Consider the following 23,029-nt stretch of genomic DNA (forward strand, 5'->3'; position numbering starts at 1 on the left):
AGTAGGTAGTCAGGGTAGGTATATGTGCCCAGAGTAGGTAGCCGGGGGTATATGTGCCCAGAGTAGGTAGCCAGGGGTATATGTGCCCAGAGTAAGTAGCCAGGGGTATATGTGCCCAGAGTAGGTAGCCAGGGATATATGTCCAGTATATGTAGGCAGGGGTATATGTGCCCAGAGTAGGTAGCCAGGGGTATATGTGCCCAGAGTAGGTAGCCAGGGGTATATGTGCCCAGAGTAGGTAGTCAGGGTAGGTATATGTGCCCAGAGTAGGTAGCCAGGGGTATATGTTCCCAGAGTAGGTAGCCAGGGGTATATGTGCCCAGAGTAGGTAGCTAGGGGTATATGTGCCCAGAGTAGGTAGCCAGGGATATATGTCCAGTATATGTAGGCAGGGGTATATGTGCCCAGAGTAGGTAGCCAGGTCAGGTGTCCCCCTCCCCAGCAGGAGGGGAGCAGCGCAGAGAAGAGCTGCTCTCTCTCCCTCGCTCTCCTCTCCAATGTCCGGGTGGCTGGCAGCGGCGGGCGGAACTTACCTCCGTCTCTCGCAGCGCCGGATGGATCTGCCGCTACTCGGTCTGGTCCAGACCAGAGCAGCGGCTGCGTCACCCGAACTTCCGGCCAGCACTGGAGCGAGACGGAGGTAAGTTCCGCCCGCCGCTGCCAGCCACCCGGACATTGGAGGGGAGAGCGAGGGAGAGAGAGCACCTAAGGTGAGGGAAGGAGGGGGGATATGGCCCCCCTTCCCCACCGTCCGCACAGCTCTCTCTCTTCTCTGCGCTGCTCCCCTCCACCGCAAAAAAAAAAAAAGTAAACAAAAAAAAAAACCAGCAGCTCAGGAATGCGGAGGGCGCCCTTGGGGACCAGGCGCCCTGGGGCACTTGTCCTACCCCGACCCCCCCTAGCTCCGCGCCTGGGTCTGTCCCAAAACAGCTGTTCGATGAATCCATGGTGACGTGGATCCGCGCAGTCGCGGCATGATCGAGCGCGCAGCCCACGTTCGCTATAGCAAAGCGGTGCACTGCTGGGATCGCCGTGCGGGAGAAATAGTGGCGGCTGGGGACTTGCCACTCCGGGATCCCAAATTGCAGCAGCACTCTCATGTCACTCCCCTCCTGCACAAAGGAGTATGGCAGAAGCTAGGAGCACATGGCCCGGGCAAGCAACCTGTTCAGCACCCGGATGCGCCTGTTGGTGGGGGGCAGCACCTTGGTCACACGGGGGAACGACTCGCTGAGCAGGGTCTGGTGGCGTTTGCCTGCATGGGAGGAAGAGGAGGCCACTGTGGAGGGAGCTGATGAGGCCACTGAGGACCGGCTGCCCGGAGGGGGGGGGGGGGTTGGAACAGTGAGTTGCTGCTGTGCTCCTGCTGCTGCTGCTGGATGGGTAGGAGGGTGGGATGCTGCTGCTGCTGAAGTCTGTGCAGTGGCTGTCTGGCTCTGACCACTGCTTGTGCCACTGTCCTTCAGCTTCACAAACTCACTGTACTCATTGAAATGTCTGGTCTCTAAGTGGGTCTGCAGGCACGAGGTACTCAACTTGTTGAGATCGCGACCTCTGCTCAGACTGACACCGCAAGTGTGGCAAATTGCACGGGTCTTGTCGTCTTCGCACGTAGTGAAGAACCGCCAGACTGGGGATTTCAGCTTGCTCTTTGAGCTTGAGGGCTGGGGATTTTTTTTCCCATTGGAGGGTTGTGGTTTTTTCTGTTTGCTTGGAAGTTTGCTGCGGGTGGTGGTAGCGGCTGAAGCAGCAGGCTGTGGCTCCTGCCTTCCACACCCTGTGCTGGCCGCCTTGCTGCTGCCGCGCCTCTGCGCCAGAGACGCCTACTCCCCCCAAATCCCCTGCATCACGCCCCTCCTCATCAGCGCCAACAACAAACTCCTCCACCTCAAACTCCTCCTCCTCCTTGCATGTCCCCATCATCTCCTCCTCAAACTGCTCCAACATCCCTCAAAACGCTTGCGGGGCCCTGGGGTGAAGAGTGAGCTCAGTGAGGGCAGGCTGGTCGCTGGGGTCGATGTGACCTCAAGCGGTGGTGGAGGCCTGGTGTGGACCGGAGTGCTGGTGGTGGTGGCACTGGTCTGGCTGGTGCTGGAGGTCTGGCTGGAAACGATGGCTTGCTGCTCCGCCATTTATTCCACCACAGCCTGCACCTGACTCTCCGCAATGGGCTGGGGGCGATGACTGATCTCAAAGATGTGCGCAACACGCTGCTGTTGCGCCTCTGCTCCCTCCTCCACAACTCTGCGGTCAGTGGCTGGCGGCGGACCAGTCACAGACCTGCTGGTGCTGGCAGTGGCTGCTGCAATGGTGCTGCCTCTCCTGGTGGTGCCTCGCCCTCTACCTCGCGTCTATCAAAAAAGTGCGCCTGGAAAAAAGGGCGCGGGGTGTAGCCGAAATTGTAAGTTTGAATGCAAAACCATATTTTTCGTTTAAGAGGTTATAAACGATAATGTAGTGCTAAATAGGTTAAATAAATGGAAATGAAATGGCAAAATACCGTCTATAACAGTAAACGAATTCTGAAATGAAACGTCAAATAGCGTCTATAACAAAAACGATATTTACACTTGTATTAAGCATAGTACTAGAATGGTAGATTTTTCAAGTATTTTACTGCAATTATACCTAACTTTAAAGTCACAGATATCTCTCCTTATCCCTATCCCTAACACCTAGAACCCCCTTGGTGTAAATACACATAATGTAATAAATTGTATATATTACATATATTGTACTGTAACTATAGGTAACCTTACTCTCATACAGAGCCCTCCCTGTACCTATCCCTAACCCCTAGACCCCCCTGGTGGTGCCTAAACCTAAGACCCCCCTGGTGGTGCCTAATTCTAAGACCCCCCTGGTGGTGGCTAAACCTAAGACCCCCCTGGTGGTGCCTAAACCTAAGACTCCCTTGGTGGTGCCTAAACCTAATACTCCCCTGGTGGTGTCTAAACCTAACCACCCCCCTGTTGGTGTATGTTGCACTGTAACTATACCTAACCCTCCCTGTACCTATCCCTAACCCTAGACCCCCTGGTGGTGCCTAAACCTAAGACCCCCCTGGTGGTGCCTAATTCTAAGACCCCCCTGGTGGTGCCTAAACCTAAGACCCCCCTGGTGGTGCCTAAACCTAAGACTCCCCTGATGGTGCCTAAACCTAAGACCCCCCTGGTGGTGCCTAAACCTAAGACCCCCCTGGTGGTGCCTAAACTTAAGACCCCCCTGGTGGTGCCTAAACCTAAGACCCCCCTGGTGGTGCCTAAACCTAAGACCCCCCTGGTGGTGCCTAAACCTGAGACCCCCCCTGGTGGTGCCTAAAACTAACCGTCCCCACCGCAAAAACACGCTAAACACATATAAACAATAATATATTTGTGAGAAAGCGCGGAGGAGCCGCCGCCATGAGCCAGCGGCGGGCGGCTCCTTCCGCACACGGCAGCTACTCGCACGGAGAGGCAGCCGCCTCCTCACATCATGAGGCGGCTACCTCCGTGCATCAGCCGGCAGAGAGCGGCGAAACCACCGCGCTGGATGCGGCGGTTAGCCGGCAGGTCCCCGCTGCGGAGACACCGCAGAGCGGGGCTGTGCTGGCTGGGACTCATAGTCCCTCAAGATTCAGAGTGACGCGCGCGCGCACTCAGACAAAACTTATGACACCAGGGGAGAGTCAGCTGACCAGGCAGGTCAGCTGACCATAGTTCCACTTCCCATTGGTCCAGCAATCAGGGAGGTGCTGGGGGACACCTAATGTATATATACTGCTGGCTGTTCATTCATCTGGTGTCTGGCGTTGCGATCACATATGTGGGAGCACCCAGATCCGTAGTCAGATCCGTAGTGTGCCGGGACCAGCTGGAGCTGTAATCCTACACTTAGATAGATTTTGATAGCTAAAGTACTAGTTTGATTGTGATTATTTGTTATGACTTCTGCCTGCCTCGACTATCCGCCTGAACTCTGATCTTGTACCACGATATTTCTGATACCCTGTTGCCGAACCTCGGCTCGTTCTTAGACTCTGTTTCTGCCTCCCGATTTTGTACCCCGATATATCTGATACCCCGTTGCCGAATCCTGCCTGTACTTTGACTCCGCCTTTGCCTACCGTATTTGTACTTTATCCGTGTGTTACGATCTGGCTTGTCCGACCTCGAGAACCGACCTCACGATTGGAGGCGGTTCCCAGTCCTCATAGTGATACTTCCTTCTGAGGGTCACTCGTGGACTTTCCTTCCTACTGTCAGTCTGACTCCTCCCGTCTTGGAGAGCTCAGGTCTGCGGAAGGAATCCGTGCAGTTCTCCTTGCTGCACCAAGGCCTCGGCCTCTTAGTGTTACTGTTACACCAAACACTACACTCTACTCAGGTGAACAGAGGTTAGCCAGTATATTGGATTATCGGTGATACTGCAGATCACATATAATCTGGTATACGTCTGTATTCCCCGTGACGCTGCAGGTCACCGGTAATCAGACCTCTCTGTACTTCACCGATCGTTACAGAACGCCAGACCAAAATACTGATGGAACGCACTGATCCTCTGACTGTGCTTGCCACTTCGGTGGATAGCATTCATCAATCACTAAGCCAGCACAAAGCCTTAATTGATGCCTTATCAGGCTCTGTGAGAACCCTCCAGACATCAGTTGATTCAGTGCGATCCCCTCATAGTGATGACATTCGTATGCCTGTCCCAGATAAGTTTTCCGGCCACAAGTCTGACTTCCGGAATTTCAGGAGTAGAGTGTTGTCATATTTTGAGTTAAGGCCCCGATCCTCGGGGACTGAGACCCAACGGGTCATTTTCATTAAAACTTTGTTGACTGGAGACTCCCAGTCATGGGCATATAACCTGCCGGCTACCGATACTGCCTTGACCTCAGTGGAGGAATTCTTTAAGGCCATGGCCATAATCTACGACGACCCTGACCTTGCTGCATCCTCAGAGCGGAAGCTCAAACTCTTACGACAAGGCAGAGGGTCGGTCGAGGATTATGCGGCAGAGTTCCGTAGGTGGTCGGTCACCTCGAGATTTGATAATTTTGCCCTCATGGACTACTTCCTGTCTGGGTTGTTGGAAGAGGTTTCCGACCTAATGTTAACGGTACCCGAACCCAAGACAGTTGATGAGGCCATATCATCGGCCATTCGAGTGGATCGCAGGTTGCGCCATCAGAGGCAGGTTAGGGGCAGTCACCGTGTAAGGGTGACATCGTACGCGGCACCGTCTGCTACACCCCTAGTAACACCTTCTCCGCCTGTCTCACCCTCCCCGGCCTTACCACCGCCCGAGCCAATGCAGATTGGTCGGTCGAGACTGACTCAGGTGGAGCGAAGGCGGAGAATGACAGAACAGCTGTGCAGCAGCAGGGCATAGAGTGCGAAACTGTCCTAACAGGTCGGGAAACGAGTTTGCCTAGGAGTAGTGGGGGGTGACACCCTAGGCACACAAACTGCACCCTTTAAGGAAAAGAAATTACTGCTCCCTTGTACGGTTACATGGGAGAATAAGTCTATGGCCACTGAGGCATTTATTGATTCAGGCTCAGCGGCCAATTTTATGAATTTTGAGTTCGCGCAGGAGTTGGGTATCCCCCTCACTCCTGTGAGACCCCCCATTCAGGTCACGGCAGTAGATGACTCCCCTCTACAACGGAATCATGCACTGTCTCAGACTCCGGAGGTGAAGATCACCATAGGGGTACTACATGGGGAACAATTATCATTTTTTGTTTTACACATGTCCACCTCCACTATTATCCTAGGCATGCCCTGGTTGCAGGTTCATTCCCCACAAATAGACTGGGCCACAGGACAGTTGACAGCATGGTCTCCTCATTGTTTCCAGCAGTGTTTGGGAAAACTGACATTGGGCCTAACTAAGGTACAGGTGGAGGGTGTACCAGAACAATACGCAGATTATGCCGCAGTGTTTTGTCCCAAGGCCGCGGATAAGTTACCCCCTCATCGTCCATTCGACTGTCCCATTGACCTTCATTCCGGTTGTATGCCTCCTCGAGGCCATTTATATAACTTATCCGGCCCCGAGAAACTTGCCATGCAGGAATACATTAGTGAGAACTTGGCTAAGGGCTTCATTAGGCCGTCTCGGTCGCCCGCTGGGGCAGGCTTCTTTTTTGTTAAAAAGAAAGATGGGGGTTTACGGCCTTGCATCGATTACCGAGGCCTCAATAAAATCACTGTGGAAAATCGCTACCCGTTACCACTTATAGACGATTTGTTCACACAGGTCACAGAGGCCAGCATATTTTCAAAACTGGACTTACGGGGGGCATACAACCTGGTGCGTATAAGGAAGGGCGATGAATGGAAGACGGCCTTCAATACCCCGGATGGGCACTACGAGTATAGAGTGATGCCCTTCGGGTTGTGTAATGCCCCGGCCGTCTTCCAAGAACTCATCAATGAGGTTTTTCGGGAGGTCTTGGGAAAATTCGTTTTAGTCTATCTAGACGACATTCTCATTTTTTCTAGCAACCTCCCAGAGCACAGAACCCATGTCAGGATGGTATTAGACAAACTGAGGCAGAATCTCTTATATGCCAAACTCGAAAAATTTATTTTTGAGGTCACATCGGTTGCCTTTCTGGGGTATATAATCTCCACCTCAGGGTTGTCTATGGACCCTGCCAAAGTCTCCGCGGTCCTGGAGTGGCCGCAGCCGGTGGGGTTAAAATCATTGCAACGGTTCCTGGGGTTCGCGAACTATTATAGAAGGTTTATAAAGGGGTACTCCACAGTAGTCGCCCCGCTCACTAACCTTACTAAAAAGGGGGCAGACACCACTCATTGGTCTCCCGAGGCAGTACAAGCGTTTTCTAAGTTAAAAAGGTTGTTCTGTTCAGCACCCATTCTCAGACACGTGGACACTTCTGTTCCATTTATTGTTGAGGTAGACGCCTCAGAGATCGGGGTGGGGGCTGTGCTGTCCCAACGTTCTGGTCTACAGGGTAGACTTCACCCATGTGCCTATTTTTCCCGAAGGTTCTCTCCGGCAGAGAGAAACTATGACATAGGCAACAGGGAGCTCCTAGCCATCAAATTGGCCTTTGAAGAGTGGCGCCATTGGCTAGAGGGAGCTGAGCACTCTATCACAGTTTATACCGACCACAAAAACCTAGAATACATCGAGGGGGCTAAAAGGTTAAGCCCAAGGCAGGCTCGATGGTCTCTATTTTTCTCAAGATTTTCATTCTTGATCACGTATACGCCAGGGAGTAAGAATACCAAGGCAGACGCACTTTCTAGGTGTTTTGAGCCAGAGACAGCACAGCCCCCTGTTCCTGAGACCATTGTCCCACGTAGTATGGTGTTGGCCGCCACCGAGACTTGGGAGGACTGGAAAGAGACTTTAAGTCCTTTTCAGCAGGATATCCCAGAAGGGAAACCGGACGGGGTATTATTTGTTCCGTTACCATTCCGTCTCCAGATCTTGGAGATGTTTCACTCCCATAAGAACGCGGGGCATCTGGGAGCGGCTAGGACGCAGGATCTCGTGGCCAGATGTGCATGGTGGCCTTCGCTAGCCGCTGACTGTAGAGAGTTTGTCAGGGAATGTGCGGTGTGCGCTAAAAGCAAGCCCTCCCGGCTGGCATCTGTAGGTACTTTGCAGCCTTTACCCACCCCGAGTGAACCATGGACCCATTTGTCCATGGATTTTGTGGGAGAGCTTCCTAGATCTGAAGGCATGTCAGTTATTTGGGTGGTGGTTGACCGTTTTAGTAAAATGGCCCACTTCGTGCCTTTGAAAGGACTCCCTTCGGCCCAGGAACTGGCCGATTTATTTATTATCCATGTCTTCAGGTTACATGGCATTCCAGAAGACATTGTATCTGATCGGGGAGTTCAGTTTATTTCAAAATTTTGGAGGGCATTTTGTCACCAAATGGGCATGAAATTGTCGTTTTCCTCGGGGTACCATCCACAGACTAATGGCCAGACAGAGAGGGTCAATCAGTCGTTAGAACAATTTCTGAGATGCTACGTTGCTGAGGCACAGAGTGATTGGGTTAAGTATTTACCTTATGCAGAATTTGCCCACAATAACTTAAAGAGTTCGTCCTCAGGTTTCTGCCCATTTCAGATTGTGACAGGTAAACTGCCCAAATTCTCCCCATTACCAGTTGCGGCCACTCCGTTCCCAGCCTTGGAGACGTGGCTAAGGTCATTTAAGGATATGTGGTGGATCATCAAGAATAATCTTGTAAAAGCATTCCAGAGCCAGAAAAGTCAGGCTGACAAGAGACGCTCGTTGGAGTGGAAATTCCAACCAGGAGATTTGGTTTGGGTGTCAACCCGTCACCTGACCCTGAAACAACCCTCTGACAAACTTGGTCCCAGGTTCGTGGGTCCATTTCCGGTTACTAGGAAGATTAACAGTGTCACATACTCCGTTAATCTTCCCACCAGCATGCGTGGAGTAAGGTCTTTCCACGTATCACTTCTCAAACCCGCAGCCCAGGGGGGTCCCACCCCTCCTCCTCCTGTCTTAGTCGATGCCCAACCCGAGTATGAAGTGGAAAAGATCATAGATTCACGTATGGTACAGAACTCGGTGCAGTATCTCGTACATTGGAAGGGGTACGGCATTGAGGAGAGACAATGGGTACCTGGGAATCGCATGCATGCGGACGAGTTAGTGAAAGAATTTCATACTGTACATCCAGGTAAACCTGGAAGGAGCTGTCCGGAGTCCACTCCTCGGGGGGGGGGGGGTACTGTGAGAAAGCGCGGAGGAGCCGCCGCCATGATCCAGCGGCGGGCGGCTCCTTCCGCACACGGCAGCTACTCGCACGGAGAGGCAGCCGCCTCCTCACATCATGAGGCGGCTACCTCCGTGCATCAGCCGGCAGAGAGCGGCGAAACCACCGCGCTGGATGCGGCGGTTAGCCGGCAGGTCCCCGCTGCGGAGACACCGCAGAGCGGGGCTGTGCTGGCTGGGACTCATAGTCCCTCAAGATTCAGAGTGACGCGCGCGCGCACTCAGACAAAACTTATGACACCAGGGGAGAGTCAGCTGACCAGGCAGGTCAGCTGACCATAGTTCCACTTCCCATTGGTCCAGCAATCAGGGAGGTGCTGGGGGACACCTAATGTATATATACTGCTGGCTGTTCATTCATCTGGTGTCTGGCGTTGCGATCACATATGTGGGAGCACCCAGATCCGTAGTCAGATCCTTAAGTGTGCCGGGACCAGCTGGAGCTGTAATCCTACACTTAGATAGATTTTGATAGCTAAAGTACTAGTTTGATTGTGATTATTTGTTATGACTTCTGCCTGCCTCGACTATCCGCCTGAACTCTGATCTTGTACCACGATATTTCTGATACCCTGTTGCCGAACCTCGTCTCGTTCTTAGACTCTGTTTCTGCCTCCCGATTTTGTACCCCGATATATCTGATACCCCGTTGCCGAATCCTGCCTGTACTTGGACTCCGCCTTTGCCTACCGTATTTGTACTTTATCTGTCCGTGTGTTACGATCTGGCTTGTCCGACCTCGAGAACCGACCTCACGGTTGGAGGCGGTTCCCAGTCCTCATAGTGATACTTCCTTCTGAGGGTCACTCGTGGACTTTCCTTCCTACTGTCAGTCTGACTCCTCCCGTCTTGGAGAGCTCAGGTCTGCGGAAGGAATCCGTGCAGTTCTCCTTGCTGCACCAAGGCCTCGGCCTCTTAGTGTTACTGTTACACCAAACACTACACTCTACTCAGGTGAACAGAGGTTAGCCAGTATATTGGATTATCGGTGATACTGCAGATCACATATAATCTGGTATACGTCTGTATTCCCCGTGACGCTGCAGGTCACCGGTAATCAGACCTCTCTGTACTTCACCGATCGTTACAATATTTAATCCTTAAAATACTTCACTACAAATAACATGAATAAAATAATTTATATATTTGTAATAGAATAACTAGCCTTAAAGAGAACCCGAGGTGGGTTTGAAGAATATTATCTGCATACAGAGGCTGGATCTGCCTATACAGCCCAGCCTCTGTTGCTATCCCAAACCCCCCTAAGGTCCCCCTGCACTCTGCAATCCCTCATAAATCACAGCCATGCTGCTGACAAACAGCTTGTCAGAGCTGGCTGTGTTTATCTCTATAGTGTCAGTCTGCTGCTCTCCCCGCCTCCTGCAGAACTCCAGTCCCCGCCTGCATCCTTTCCCTCCCTGCTGATTGGAGGGAAGGGACGGGGGCAGGGACCGGAGCTATGCAGGAGGCGGGAGAGCAGCTGAGACTGACACTACAGATGTAAACACAGCCTCACAGCATGGCTGTGATTTATGAGGGATTGCAGAGTGCAGGGGGACCTTAGTGGGGTTTGGGATAGCACAGAGGCTGGGCTGTATAGGCAGATCCAGCCTCTGTATGCAGATAACATTCTTTAAACACACCTCGGGTTCTCTTTAAAATCACGTATATATTAATAATATTATAAGTAGAAAAAGGTATATATATACACACACACACACAATACAATAGATAGCCTTACAATCACGTATGCATTAGAAATCTTAAAATAACAGTAATATTAAAGGCGATATTTTATTAACTATAATAAACACATTATAAGTGTAAAAACAAAGTTAATACCAAAAGCGATGTATTTCTAATACAATCAGGCTGAGAAACGGTATTTAAGCATTATACATATGAAAACGAATTTTAAATGATAAAAGAAGTGTAAACGAAAATTTAGTGGTTATAGTTTTGTAAGCGATATTTTAAAACGAAAAAAATACGTAAAACTCATGTAAGCGAAATGTAAAAACGATAAAATAAGTATAACACAAAGTCAAAACGAACTTGTAAACGATAATTGTTATAAACCTTATCCTGTAAACGAAAACTTTAGTTACCACGATCCCTGTAACCGCTATTTCTCGGGCGCCCTTTTTTCCTGCCGGGCGCCGAATAGCAGATATTTTGCATTGCAGGCTATGGCGGCGCCCTTTTTGTCCACTATCCCTGTGCGCCCTTTTTTACTAGCCCGCTCTACCTCTGCCAGTCATTGCACAATTATACAAATACAATAAGAAAAAAATATATATGCATAGAAAAGGGTGGGAAAGGATGTAAATTTTAATAAAGAGTCTGAGTTGGTGGTGACTGGAGTGACAACAAAAAATGAAAGTTGTTTTTTTATTTTATTTAATTAGTAGTAGTACTACTAACAGTAGTGTAGTCTACAGAAGTCACTAACTAACTCGTGTGACAAACAGTGACAATTAAAGTTGGTCACACATGGTCGGACGCAATCAATCAATAGGATCGGGCAGATGACAGTCACAGATCACAACGGATACTGGCCTGTGAAGTAACTATTACACAGTACAGAAGCTAATAAACTCACAGACTAACAGTAGAAATTAAGTAAACGAGTAGTAGTAGTAGTAGTAGTAGTAGTAGTAGTAGTAGTAGTAGTAGTAGTAGTGGTATGCAACTAACTATAAATCCCTAGTGTACTACACAATAACTAAGTCATGTGGCAGACAGTGAATGACAATTAAAGTCGGTCACACACGGTCGGACGCAATCAATCAATAGGGTCGGGCAAATGACAGTCACAGATCACAACAGATGCTGGCCTGTGAAGTAACTATTACACAGTACAGAAGCTAATAAACTCACAGATTAACAGTAGAAATTAAGTAAACGAGGAGGAGTAGTAGTAGTAGTAGTAGTGGTAGTAGTAGTATGCAACTAACTATAAATCCCGAGGGCTTGATTCACAATTTTGATTTGCTAACTGTTAGCACGGCCGTTTTCGGGCGAATTTTCGCATTGCGCGCGATCGCAAATATTCGCGCGAAACGATAAATTTTGCACGCGCAAACGCGAATTTTCTTGTGAAATCGATATCGTTTGCGTGAAAATTACGTTATCGGTTCGCACAAAAATTCACGATCGTGCGCAATGCGAAAATTCGCGTGAAAACGGCCGTGCTAACAGTTAGCACTCTTTTGTGAATCAAGCCCCTAGTGTACTACACAATAACAGTGAGTGACAAATAAAGTCGGTCACACACGGTCGGACGCAATCAATCAATAGGGTCGGGCAGATGACTGTCACAGATGACAACGGATGCTGGCCTGTACACAGTCAGTAACTATTAACTAACACAGTACTGAAGCTAATAAACTAACAGACTACAGCCGTACAAATTAACTAAACTAGTACTAGTACACAACTAACTATAATCCCTAACCTACCTAAGCTAGTAGTAGGCTAAGGCTACCTAGGCTAGCAGGCCTAACACTAGCCTAGCACAGTATACAGTATACACTAGCTGAATTAAAAACAATCAGATTACTATCTAACTATAAATGAGTACAATATAAGTGTGTAGAATGATTGTAGGATGCAAAATGCTGGGTTTAGCACAAGAAAAGCACTTGCTCTCAGACGCCGCAGCACTGGAGATGCTCTCGGTACCACAAGTCACTAAGCAAGGACGGGGCTCCGTAACATGGCCGCCGCCTTATATAGAGGAGGGGAGGGCCATGCTCCCCTCCTCTGATTGGTTGCTAGGGTTACCAGGGCCTCAGCTGGAGGACTTCTGATTGGCCCAATGACGTCATCCCCAGATACCGAAGCCGAACCTCGTGATCACCGCGTCATCCGGCCAAATTTGAGTGCGCAAAGGAGACAACTCAACCGTTTTTTTTTTCTCCAATCTGGCACATGCAGTGGTGACGTCAGCAAAAGCGTCTGCCCGGTCTCCTTTCGCGACCAATTGGTGGCATAGAATCATGATGCAGATGTAAAGCCTTCCAACACGACACTACGGTCGCATGACCGGCAACCGAGAGGAAGAATGCGGAGGCACGCTGTACGGAGGTAACTTCCTGGTCCGCTGTCACACAGCACGTGACGCGTTTCATCACTACGGACTTCCTCAGACGTATTGCGCATGTGCGAGGCTCTTCACTTTTATAGCCTCGCAGGAACGCAATAAGTCAAAATTTTTAAAACTTGTTGGTGCGCATGGAAAGAGCACAATGGTGCCATTTTGTGGATGAATAGGAGATAGCTCAGACACTCCGAATGTTACCAGAATGGGAAAAGGAATGCAAAGCCCATGGTCTGAAAATTATGAAAATCTTTGTTTAAGAGGAAAAAATAATATTTAAAGATGTTGAGAAAGAACCAGATATTATTACACAGAAATGTAATGAGTATCAAGATAATGACATGAAATGAATTAAATGAGAAGTTAAAACAAGATGTAGGTAAAGAACAGGAAAAAATAAAATAAATTAAGGATAAGAAATTTACAAGAGATATAGATAATTATAAAAGAGGTGACATATTCAATTTAGGGAGACAAAAATATGGATCAAGAAGAGGTCCTGGTAGATGTGTTGGCTAGGGCAGCAACTCAGAAGAATCGGGGGGGGGGAGGGGTGTCAGGTACAGACAAGGGCTCCACCAAAGGTAAAGGAATACTTAGAAAACAAAGGAAACAACGTAATAGAAATAGAAAAAATAATGACAATAAGAAAAATGATGCTCGTTTTTTAGGAAAAGGCACAGACGGAGAGGAAAGCAAGGAAGAAGAAACAGAAATTAACGAACAAAACGATTCCCTCAATGTGATCATTTTAACCGGTGATCCATTGTCTGAAATACAAATACAGGTTCTGAAAAAGGGCCTTAGTTTCTGTCCAGAGCAGGGAGGCAGTGAATTCGGAACAATCAAGGACGTCCAGTTCTTTCTGCGTAGGGTACTCCTGAGACGCATGTATTCCCCTGATGCCCCCGGCATGTCTCTGGTACAGTATGTGACAGCCCTATTTCCCCAATAGATGTTGATGATTATGACCTCGAGAGGTTATTTGAACAAGTGGATCCACAGCAGCCAAAAACTTTACACACAAAATTGTATCCAAAATTGGGCTACATGCCCCCCTTGAGCTCCAATAAATACACTTCCATGTTCATGGATTTAGTTGGTGAAGATTTAAAAACAGTTGATTGGAAACATAAAAATAGGGACAATTTGTCCAAGGATGAATGTGTAGCTTTAAAAGAATTACAATCAAACACCAACTTAATAATTAAGAAGAGCGATAAGGGGGGGGGGGGGGGGCGCAATGTAGTCCCGATGACTAGATCAAATTATGAGAAGGAAGCCAGAAGACTTTTTGGGGGAAAATTATACATACAAGAGAATAAGAATGAACTAGTGGAGAAAATTAATTGAAAACTACATTGGGGTTATTTGGAAGGAATTTTGACAGAAAAGGAGTTAAAATACCTTACCGTGGCTGAATATACTGTCCCTACGTTCAGGGCCGGTTAAAGGGGCCATGTGGCCCCGAGGCAAACTTCAGTGTTGGGGCCCCCCTGCCCCCGCCCCCCCATTACCCCTTTGCTCCCCGGGGCCCTGCTGCAATTACATTAGCAGTGATAGGAGACATGCTGTCTCCCTCCCACTCTATGACCCAGCGCATCATGTGTAAACACGCGCTGGGTCATAGAGTGGGAGGGAGACAGCATGTCTCCTAGTGCAGCCGCTGCCCGCTCGCTCACCCGACGGGGATAAGGTAATTATCGCTGCTAATGTAATTGCAGCAGGGCCCCGGGGATCAGTGCGAGCGGGCGGGCTGGCAGAAGAAAATATCGCAGGGTCGGCGCTGCTGGGGCCCGAGCAGAGGTCGGGGCCACAGGGCAAATGCCCCTTTTGCCTCTATGGTAGCGCCGGCCCTGCCTACGTTCTACTTTTTGCCTAAGACACATAAGAATTTACATTCTCCCCAGGAAGACCAATAATTTCGGTAAATAATGGCACATTAGAGAAATTATCAAAATATGTGGATCTAAAAATAAAAGAGAGAGTGCAAACCTTACCTACTGTTGTCATGGATACTGGAGACGTGCTGGCAGGCATCGAGGGTCTGCATGTCGAGGAAATGTGGACCCTAGTAGGTGTGGACATACAATCCTTGTTTACGTCAATTCCTAATGACAAAGGCCTAGAGGCCTTAGAATACTATCTATCTAATTATTATGGTGTACATGAAGGACCTGCTGACTTTGTTCTGGACTTAATGAGGCTAATATTAAATAACAATTTTTTTGAATTCAGTGGATCAATTTACAGACAAAAAAGAGGTGTGACTATGGGGGTGGCATGCTCCCCGGCCTACACTTGCCTCCACCTAGGATACTGGGAGCAGGAGATGGTGCGTGTGTACGGTGAGCATGTCGCCCTCTGGATCAGATACATGGATGATGTGTTTGTTGTCTGGAAGGGATCCGACTTGGAATTAAAGACTTTTGTTGAGGATTTGAATAAAAATGATAGGAATATATACCTCACTTATACCAGTAGCCCCAATGCAATCTCATTCCTATACCTAATGATTGAAAAGACAAATAATACTTTGACTACTAGCTCTTTCAGGAAACCAACAGCAGGAAATACCCTCTTGTCCGCAAAAAGCTCCCACCTTCCCTCACAAAAATGGGCGGTGCCCACTGGACAGTTTCTCTGTTTAAGTAGAAACTGCAATAGAATAGAGGATTTAAAAAAAAAGGCAGGCGAATTGGCGGGCAGACTGCGGGCTAGAGGATATCCCAACTGAATTATCAATACAGCATATCATAGAGCTTTAACCAAAAATAGGAAAGAACTAATTTTTAAATATAAAACTGCTGCAGATGGGACTACTACTTCAGCCAAGTTAGCCAACAAATCAAATCAAATATGTCGTATGGTAACTACCTATGGGGCCCACTTCAATGAAGTAAGGGGGAATGTACAAAGACATTGGCATCTGTTACAACGAGATCCAATTATATCTAAAATTGTGGGAACATATCTACATATTGCTGCAAAGAGAGATGTTAACCTCAATGATTTATTGGTGAAAAGTGAGTTTGGCTGGAGTGGAGCCCCAAAAAGGAAAGTAGCAAAAAATGGAATGCATAAATGTGGTGATTGTACCATATGTAGACATGTAGAAACAGTTAGGTACTTTTTCTAATTATGATGGAACAAAGTCTTTTTTTATAAATGATTTCATTACTTGTACAACTAAAGTGATTTATAAAATAAATTGTCACTGTAATTTAAGCTATATTGGAAAAACTTATAGACCACTTAATGCAAGGACAGGAGAGGTCTTTGTCAAATATTAAAAGTACTACAATCGATAAGAAAAAATTGAACCCGCTAGCAATGCATTTCAGATCTGTACACAACTCTGATGTCTCTGGACTAAAAGTAATGGGTATTTATACATTAAATATAAGCCCTAGAAAAGGGGACTTTGATAAACAATTATTAAGAAAAGAATCTAAGTGGATTTATCAGTGTGGCAGCCTGTACCCTCAGGGTCTTAATAAGTATTTGAATATAAAATCTTTCCTATAGTGCTGTAATATTCTTCTATTTGTGTGGATTTCGGTTAAAAATAGCTATCTCCTATTCATCCACAAGATGGCACCATTGCGCTCTTTCCATGCGTACCAACAAGTTTTTAAAATTTTGGCTTAATGCGTCCCTGCGAGGCTATAAAAGAGAAGAGCCTCGCACATGCGCAGTACGTCTGAGGAAGTCCGTAGTGACGAAAAGCGTCACGTGCTGTGTGACGCCGGACCAGAAAGTTACCTCCATTCAGTGTCCCCCATGCCTCCGCATTCTTCCTCTCAGTTGCCGGTCATGCGACCATAGTGTCGCGTTGGAAGGCTTTACATCTGCATCACAATTCTATGCCACCAATTGGTCGCAAAAGGAGACCGCGCGGGCGCGTTTGCTGACGCCACCGCTGCCCCACTACATGTGCCAGATTGAGAAAAAGAGCAGTCGAGTTGTCTCCTTTGAGACCACCCCCTGGATAAATACAATGGTTTGCAGCCTGAGGTCACCTAAGGACAAGTGAGTTTACAATCTGAAATGCTCTTTCTGGCATATCAATTAAGGTGTTGGCCCCTGTGGGGCCTGTAATGAATGTGTATATGTTGAATGCATAGAGGCATGCTAGATTACAGCATACGGGGTGACAGGTAAATCAAATTACTTCCGTTGGATTCCTGGCTGTCACATACAGAAGCAGATCTATTTATGGGCTCAAAGATTATATGTGTACACATTATAGTTCTTGTAAATAGGAGTGCACTCCAATGAGGACTTATAGATGGCCTTTAATTATATGTGCTTCATTGTTTTTAGGGGGGGGGGGGGGGGTTATATAGTGTGCAACGTGGATTTTGTTCTTTAATGTTTACATTGGAATATGTAATATGCTCAGAGCTCCCTAATCCTATTTTTTCTAGTGATTCAGACACTGCTGAAGCCAAATAGATCAGCAGGGCTGCCAGGCAACTGGTATTATTTAAAAAGAAATAAATATGGCAGCCTTCATATTCTTCTCACTACAGCAATTTATATGCAAGTATACTTAACATTGTTATTTGAATATCAAACAATACCTTATCAGCAGGGGCGCAGCCAGCGAGCAAGCGAGGCACGCCACTGCTTGGGGCCTCACTGTGGGGGGGCTCGCTCTGCTGCTGGCAGCTTCCCCACCGAAAAACAATCCACTTAAAAGCCGGTGCCCGTAAAAAAGTCTCACCAGCAGTCATAGTCCCCAGCAGGCTGCCAGCTGAGCAACCTGGATCCAGATCTCCTCCTCTCTTCTTGGATTGGCTGGCCAGGCACTGCCTGCCAATCACCAGTTAGGATTCTAGGGAAGGAGGAGCCGAGCAGACTTAGGCTCCCTGCACACTGCAAATTCGTTTCGCGTTTCCGATTACGATTCCGTTTCCGATTACGATTCCGTTTCTGATTTTCCCTGAATACATTCAACAGAAAAACAGATAAAAAAAATGCAGCATGCAGTAAAGATTAAAAATCTGAATCGGAATAAAATGTAAAAAACGATTAAAAAGCGGAATCTGAATCGGAATCGCATGCAGTGTGCAAGGAGCCTGAGAGAGAGTCTGCAAGCTTTTGTTCCCCGAGAGGCGTGCGTCCTCTGAATTGTCCTCCTGGCCTGTTTGCAGTGAGCTGCTCAGCTCAGTCACAGACTCACGTGAGTGGAGGGAGAGTAAAAACATACAGAGGAACGGATGAGCTCAGAAGGCAGAGACGTGTCTTCAGCAGAGCAGGGCAGAACATAATGACATGTGAGCTGGAATGTGTAGGAGAGAACTGGCCTGCCTGTTTCTGTGTCTGTGTATGCTGTGTGTTGTGTGCAGTGCAATGAGCCAGCCCAGCCCCCCCCCCCCCCCCCCCAGGCAACAGTGTCGAGAGAGGCCCCCCAGACGATTATTCACAGCTGAAGTACTGTGGGAGAGCAAGGAATCGCGTAACAGAGTGAATACTTTCTCACACACACAGTGTCTCTCTTCCACTCCTCTCTCTCTTCCACTCCTCTCTCTCTCCCCCCCCCCTCTCTCCCCCTCCTATCTCTCCTCCTCTCTCTCTTTCCCCCCTCTCTCCCCTCCTTCTCTCTCTCTCTCTCTCCCCTCTCCCCACCTCTATCTCTCCTCTCCCCCCTCTATCTCTCCTCTCTCCTACCCCTCAATCTCTGCTCTCTCTTCCCCCTCAATCTCTCCTCTTCTCTCTCTCTATCTCTCTCTCTCCTTCACCCCTCTATCTATCTTTCCTCTCTCCCCCCTTTCTATCTCTTCTCCTCTCGCTCTTCCCCCTCTCTCTCCTCTTCCTCTCTCTCTCTCCTCCCCTCTGTCCCCCCCCCCCTCGCTCTCTCCCCCTCTATCTTTCCTCTCTCTCTCTCCCCTCCTTCTCTCTCTCCCCCTTCGCTCGTTCTCTCTCCTCTCCCCCCCCCCCTCTATCTTTCCTTTCTTTTCCCCCCTCTATCTTTCTCCTCTCTCTCCCCCTCTATCTTTTTCCTCTCTCTCTATCCTCTCTGTCCCCTCTCTATCTCTCGCCTATCTCTCCTCTCTCTCCCCCTCTATCTTTCCTCTCTCCCCCCTTCTATATCTCCTCCTCTCTCTCTCCCCCCTCTGTCCCCCTTGCTCTCTCCCACCTCTATCCTCTCTCTCTCTCACCCCCCCTCCTATCTCCCCTCCTCTCCCTCCTTCCTCTCTCTCCTCCTCTCTCTTTCCCCCCTCTATCTATCATCTCTCTCTTTCCTCCTCGCTCCTCCTCTCTCTACCTGTATTTTGCTAATATTTGGCTCCACCCACATGTCTGTGCCACTCCCATTATATCGCCGCAGCGAGCAAAGCCTTATTCGTTGGTGGGGCTACACCTGTTGTTGCGCCACTCCATTCATGGAAGGGATTGGGGGGAGGGGGCCTTAAGGTATAGGCTGCTTGGGGCCACCAAAACCCTAGCTGCGCCCCTGCTCATCAGCAGGATTGCATCATAAGTCACAGGTTGAAATCACCTGCAAATATCCATCATAAGGGACATGTCATGCAGCTCCACTGAAACAGTAAAATGAGGATGTAAAATGTAAAGGCTATCCAGACCATACTCAGAAGTATTATACTGATAATTTGTATATGGGTGAATCTCCATCTCTACTACTGTTGTCCCTCCACACAAAGAGCAGAAAGAAGGCTTGAAGAATCGCCAATCAAAAATTCCAACCCTGGGAGGTACTTACTCCATGGATTCAAAAGTGGATCTCAATATTTGTATGTCTCTGCAAGCTCCTGTAACAAGGATGCTAAGTCTTTTTTTTAATAGATATTTCTAGATAAATACCTGTATATAATAATTTGTTTTTTACAGCTACTGAGTCAAAATCATGTACTCATTTTGGACACGTTTATGCTGATAAGGATGTCTGGAAACCGGAACCTTGTCAAATTTGCGTTTGTGACACTGGATCTGTATTGTGTGATGAAATCCTGTGTGACGATGCTGAACCAGAATGTGAAAACTCTGAGATTCCTTTTGGAGAATGTTGCCCAGTATGTCCATCACCTCCTAGCGTAAGTGTTTTAACTTACTGTATAGAAGGTACATAGAAAACAGTTTTGTGCATACAGTATTAGTAATTAACTGTAGAAATATAATTATAGAAGTCTTCTAATTCATGTATAGATACAGTTAAAAAAAGATTTTTATCTTGCAAGCACAAATAATACTTGCACCTTGATTGGTAAAGATATCTCAAGTGCAAAGACAGAGATTTACTAGAGGTATAGAAGAAAATGACCTTCATATATTGGGCCTCATGCACTTTTGTTTTGTAGGCCTGCATGAATTTGAAAGTAGGGGTGGTCGGAAATGCCCATTTCCGATTCCGCAGAAATTCCAGGTTCCGATTTTCCTATTTCTGATTTTTAAGGAGTATTTTATTAGTCATTTTTTGAATCAGAGAATGCAAAAAAAAATCGGGAAAACATAAATCACAAAAAACTACAATCAAAAAAATGGTGATTGTGATTGGTCTAAAATTAGAATTTTGCAGAAAATGTCTGCATTCTCTGATTGGTCCAATGCTTTCGAGTTCAGTGATTGGGCTAAAATTACTGAGTTGTGGTAAGGCTGGGTGCAGAGCGTGAAAGGTTGTGTTTTCTGTCATGTGCGTTTTTGTGTTTGCAGTACGTTTTTTGTGCGTTTGCATTTTTTCTGCATATGCATTTTTCTTGCGTTTTACGTGCATTTCAATGCGTTTGTGGTTCGCATATACAAAATGCATATGCGTTTTGTATGCGTTTTCCATGCGTAAAAAAAAAAGTTAAAACGCATACAAAACGCATTACATTGCATTTACCATTGACTTTCATTATGTGCTTTTCTGAAAAATATGCAACAAAACCAGTGTTTTTAAAAATGCAAGTTATAAAACACATACAAAATGCATATGGGATTTTTATATGCGTTTCTTTTTATGCGGGCCATTGACTAACATTATACGTACGCTTAAACGCTGCGTTTTCTGCAACACTAGCATTTCTGCTAAGTGTGTTCTCAGCCTAAATCAGATTTCCATTTTCCAATTTCCTTTTACTGATTTCTGAATGTCGAATCGGAAATGAAGATTTCCAATCGGAAATGCGGAAAGTTATGTTCCGCAGAATCCAAATGAACATCCCTACCGTACTTGAAAGTCTATTGCCACACACAGATTCAGTTTCATGAGTGCTAAATTCACTTAACTAGTTATCGCTGCAGAGGCAGTATATCTACGCCCCCCCCAGGATTTCATCTAAAGTCCCAGTGGGAGTAGATATGCATCTTCTGCCATCTGTGAGCTGTGCGTGCATTTGCTCCCGTTTGTCCCTGGCAGCTAATTTACAGATTGGGGAACGGGAACACATGTTCCTCTTCCCCAATCAAAGTACCTAAATCACAAATGACCAGTGCTGTACCAGTGCTGTAACGAACAGCACTGATCATTCCTAAAAAGTTTGTTAAAAAAAAAAGCCTTAGGAAAAGAGGGGGGGGCAGTTTGTGCATCCCTAAAAACATGCTGCAATTGATTGGTTAATCGCTCAGGCATGCACCACCTCTATTAGGCTGAAAATGCATGCCCTGCATCCAAAACAAATGCTACATTTATTATACTATGGAGGAACTTTGGCTTCCATTATAGTTTGCATGCAAAATATAATATACTGGACACTTGCACCACGGTGAGGTAGACCTCTGGGCAAGTGGTCTAACCTAAATTAAAAACAACATATGTATAACCTTGGGAGCAGCTAAGCAAAAATTTGTAACTTACATTTTAATGGACAGCGAGGAGAGGGCCAGCGCATACCACAAAAGCTGCATCTGAAATGACCAACAGCTCACATGTGCAGCACCTCTAATAAGCTATCTGCACACTTTGCATTCAATTCAGATGCAAATCATATGCATAACTACTATTATTTACCATGCAAAGGGGAAACTTAAGAATACGGGCTTGGAGCAGCTAACCTGGTAGTTACATACTAGCAAAATTAAGAAAGGGGGGGGGGGGTTGCGCATCCCTAAAAACATGCTGCAATCGACTGGTTAATCTCTCAGACATGCACCACCTCTATTAGGCTGAAAATGCATGCCCTGCGTCCAAAACAAATGCTACATTTATTATACTATGGAGGAACTTTGGCTTTCACTATAGTTTGCATGCAAAGTAAAATATACTGGACACTTGCACCACGGGGAGGTAGACCTCCGGGCAAGTGGCCTAACCTAAATTAAAAACAACATATGTATGTGCAGCTGTCACACACACAGGTGCAGTAAACAGGTATGCAGTGACTGGTATTACAAATGTACAGCTGTCACACACACAGATGCAGTGAACAGTTATGCAGTGACTGGTAATACAAATGTGCAGCTGTCACACACACAGGTACCGTGAAAAGGTATGCAGGGACTGGTATATAACACTGCATGCTGTCACGCAGGTGCACTGATCAGGTATGTAGTGACTGGTATCAATACAATGTGCAGCTGTCACACACACAGGTACCGTGAACAGGTATGCAGTGACTGGTATAACAAATGTGCAGCTGTCACACACGTGCAGTGAAAAGGTAGGCACTGAATGTGCTGGGCCTGGCAGTGGCACAGTAGGAATTAGCAAGGGCCAGCTGCGACTGACAGGGCTAAATATGCAAGTGTCAGCGGGCCACACACAAAAAAAAAACAAATCACAAGAACAACATTAGCTCTCAAAAGAGCTGTTGTGGGGTGCTTTTTAGCAATAAGTATCAGCAAGGAGCAAGCTAACAAGCCTAACAAGAGCCCAGCTAAGCTTTCCCTAATCTGTGCAGCAACCTCTCTTCCTTCTTTCACTACCTACGCAGCACACAGAGGGAGGAAATGGCCAACGCTGCTGCTTTTATACAGGGGGGGGGGGATACAGGAGGGAGTGCAGCCTGATTGGCTACCATGTGTTGCTGACTGTGATGTAGGGGTCATTTAGTTTAGCCTAATGATGTAGTATAGGGGGCATATAGTTCGCGGTTCACCGATGTTCGCACGAATTGGTTCGCCGGCGAACCGTTTGGGCCATCGCTAGTCTCACACACACAGACATCAGTAGGGAAAGAGCAAATTCCTTTCCGCCGG

General features: G+C 47.3%; 1 protein-coding gene across 1 annotated transcript in view; it reads left to right on the forward strand.

Moving 5' to 3' along the window:
- Positions 1-23,029, forward strand: part of COL3A1 (collagen type III alpha 1 chain) — a 2,242,195-nt gene that overhangs the window by 63,175 nt on the left and 2,155,991 nt on the right. Inside the window, exon 2 of the mRNA XM_068244947.1 lies at positions 19,745-19,947. Coding sequence (XP_068101048.1) covers positions 19,745-19,947 — 203 coding nt within the window. The remainder of the gene's footprint in view (positions 1-19,744; positions 19,948-23,029) is intronic.

Source organism: Hyperolius riggenbachi, chromosome 7 (assembly GCF_040937935.1).
Source record: "Hyperolius riggenbachi isolate aHypRig1 chromosome 7, aHypRig1.pri, whole genome shotgun sequence".
Classification (NCBI taxonomy): Eukaryota; Metazoa; Chordata; class Amphibia; order Anura; family Hyperoliidae; genus Hyperolius; species Hyperolius riggenbachi.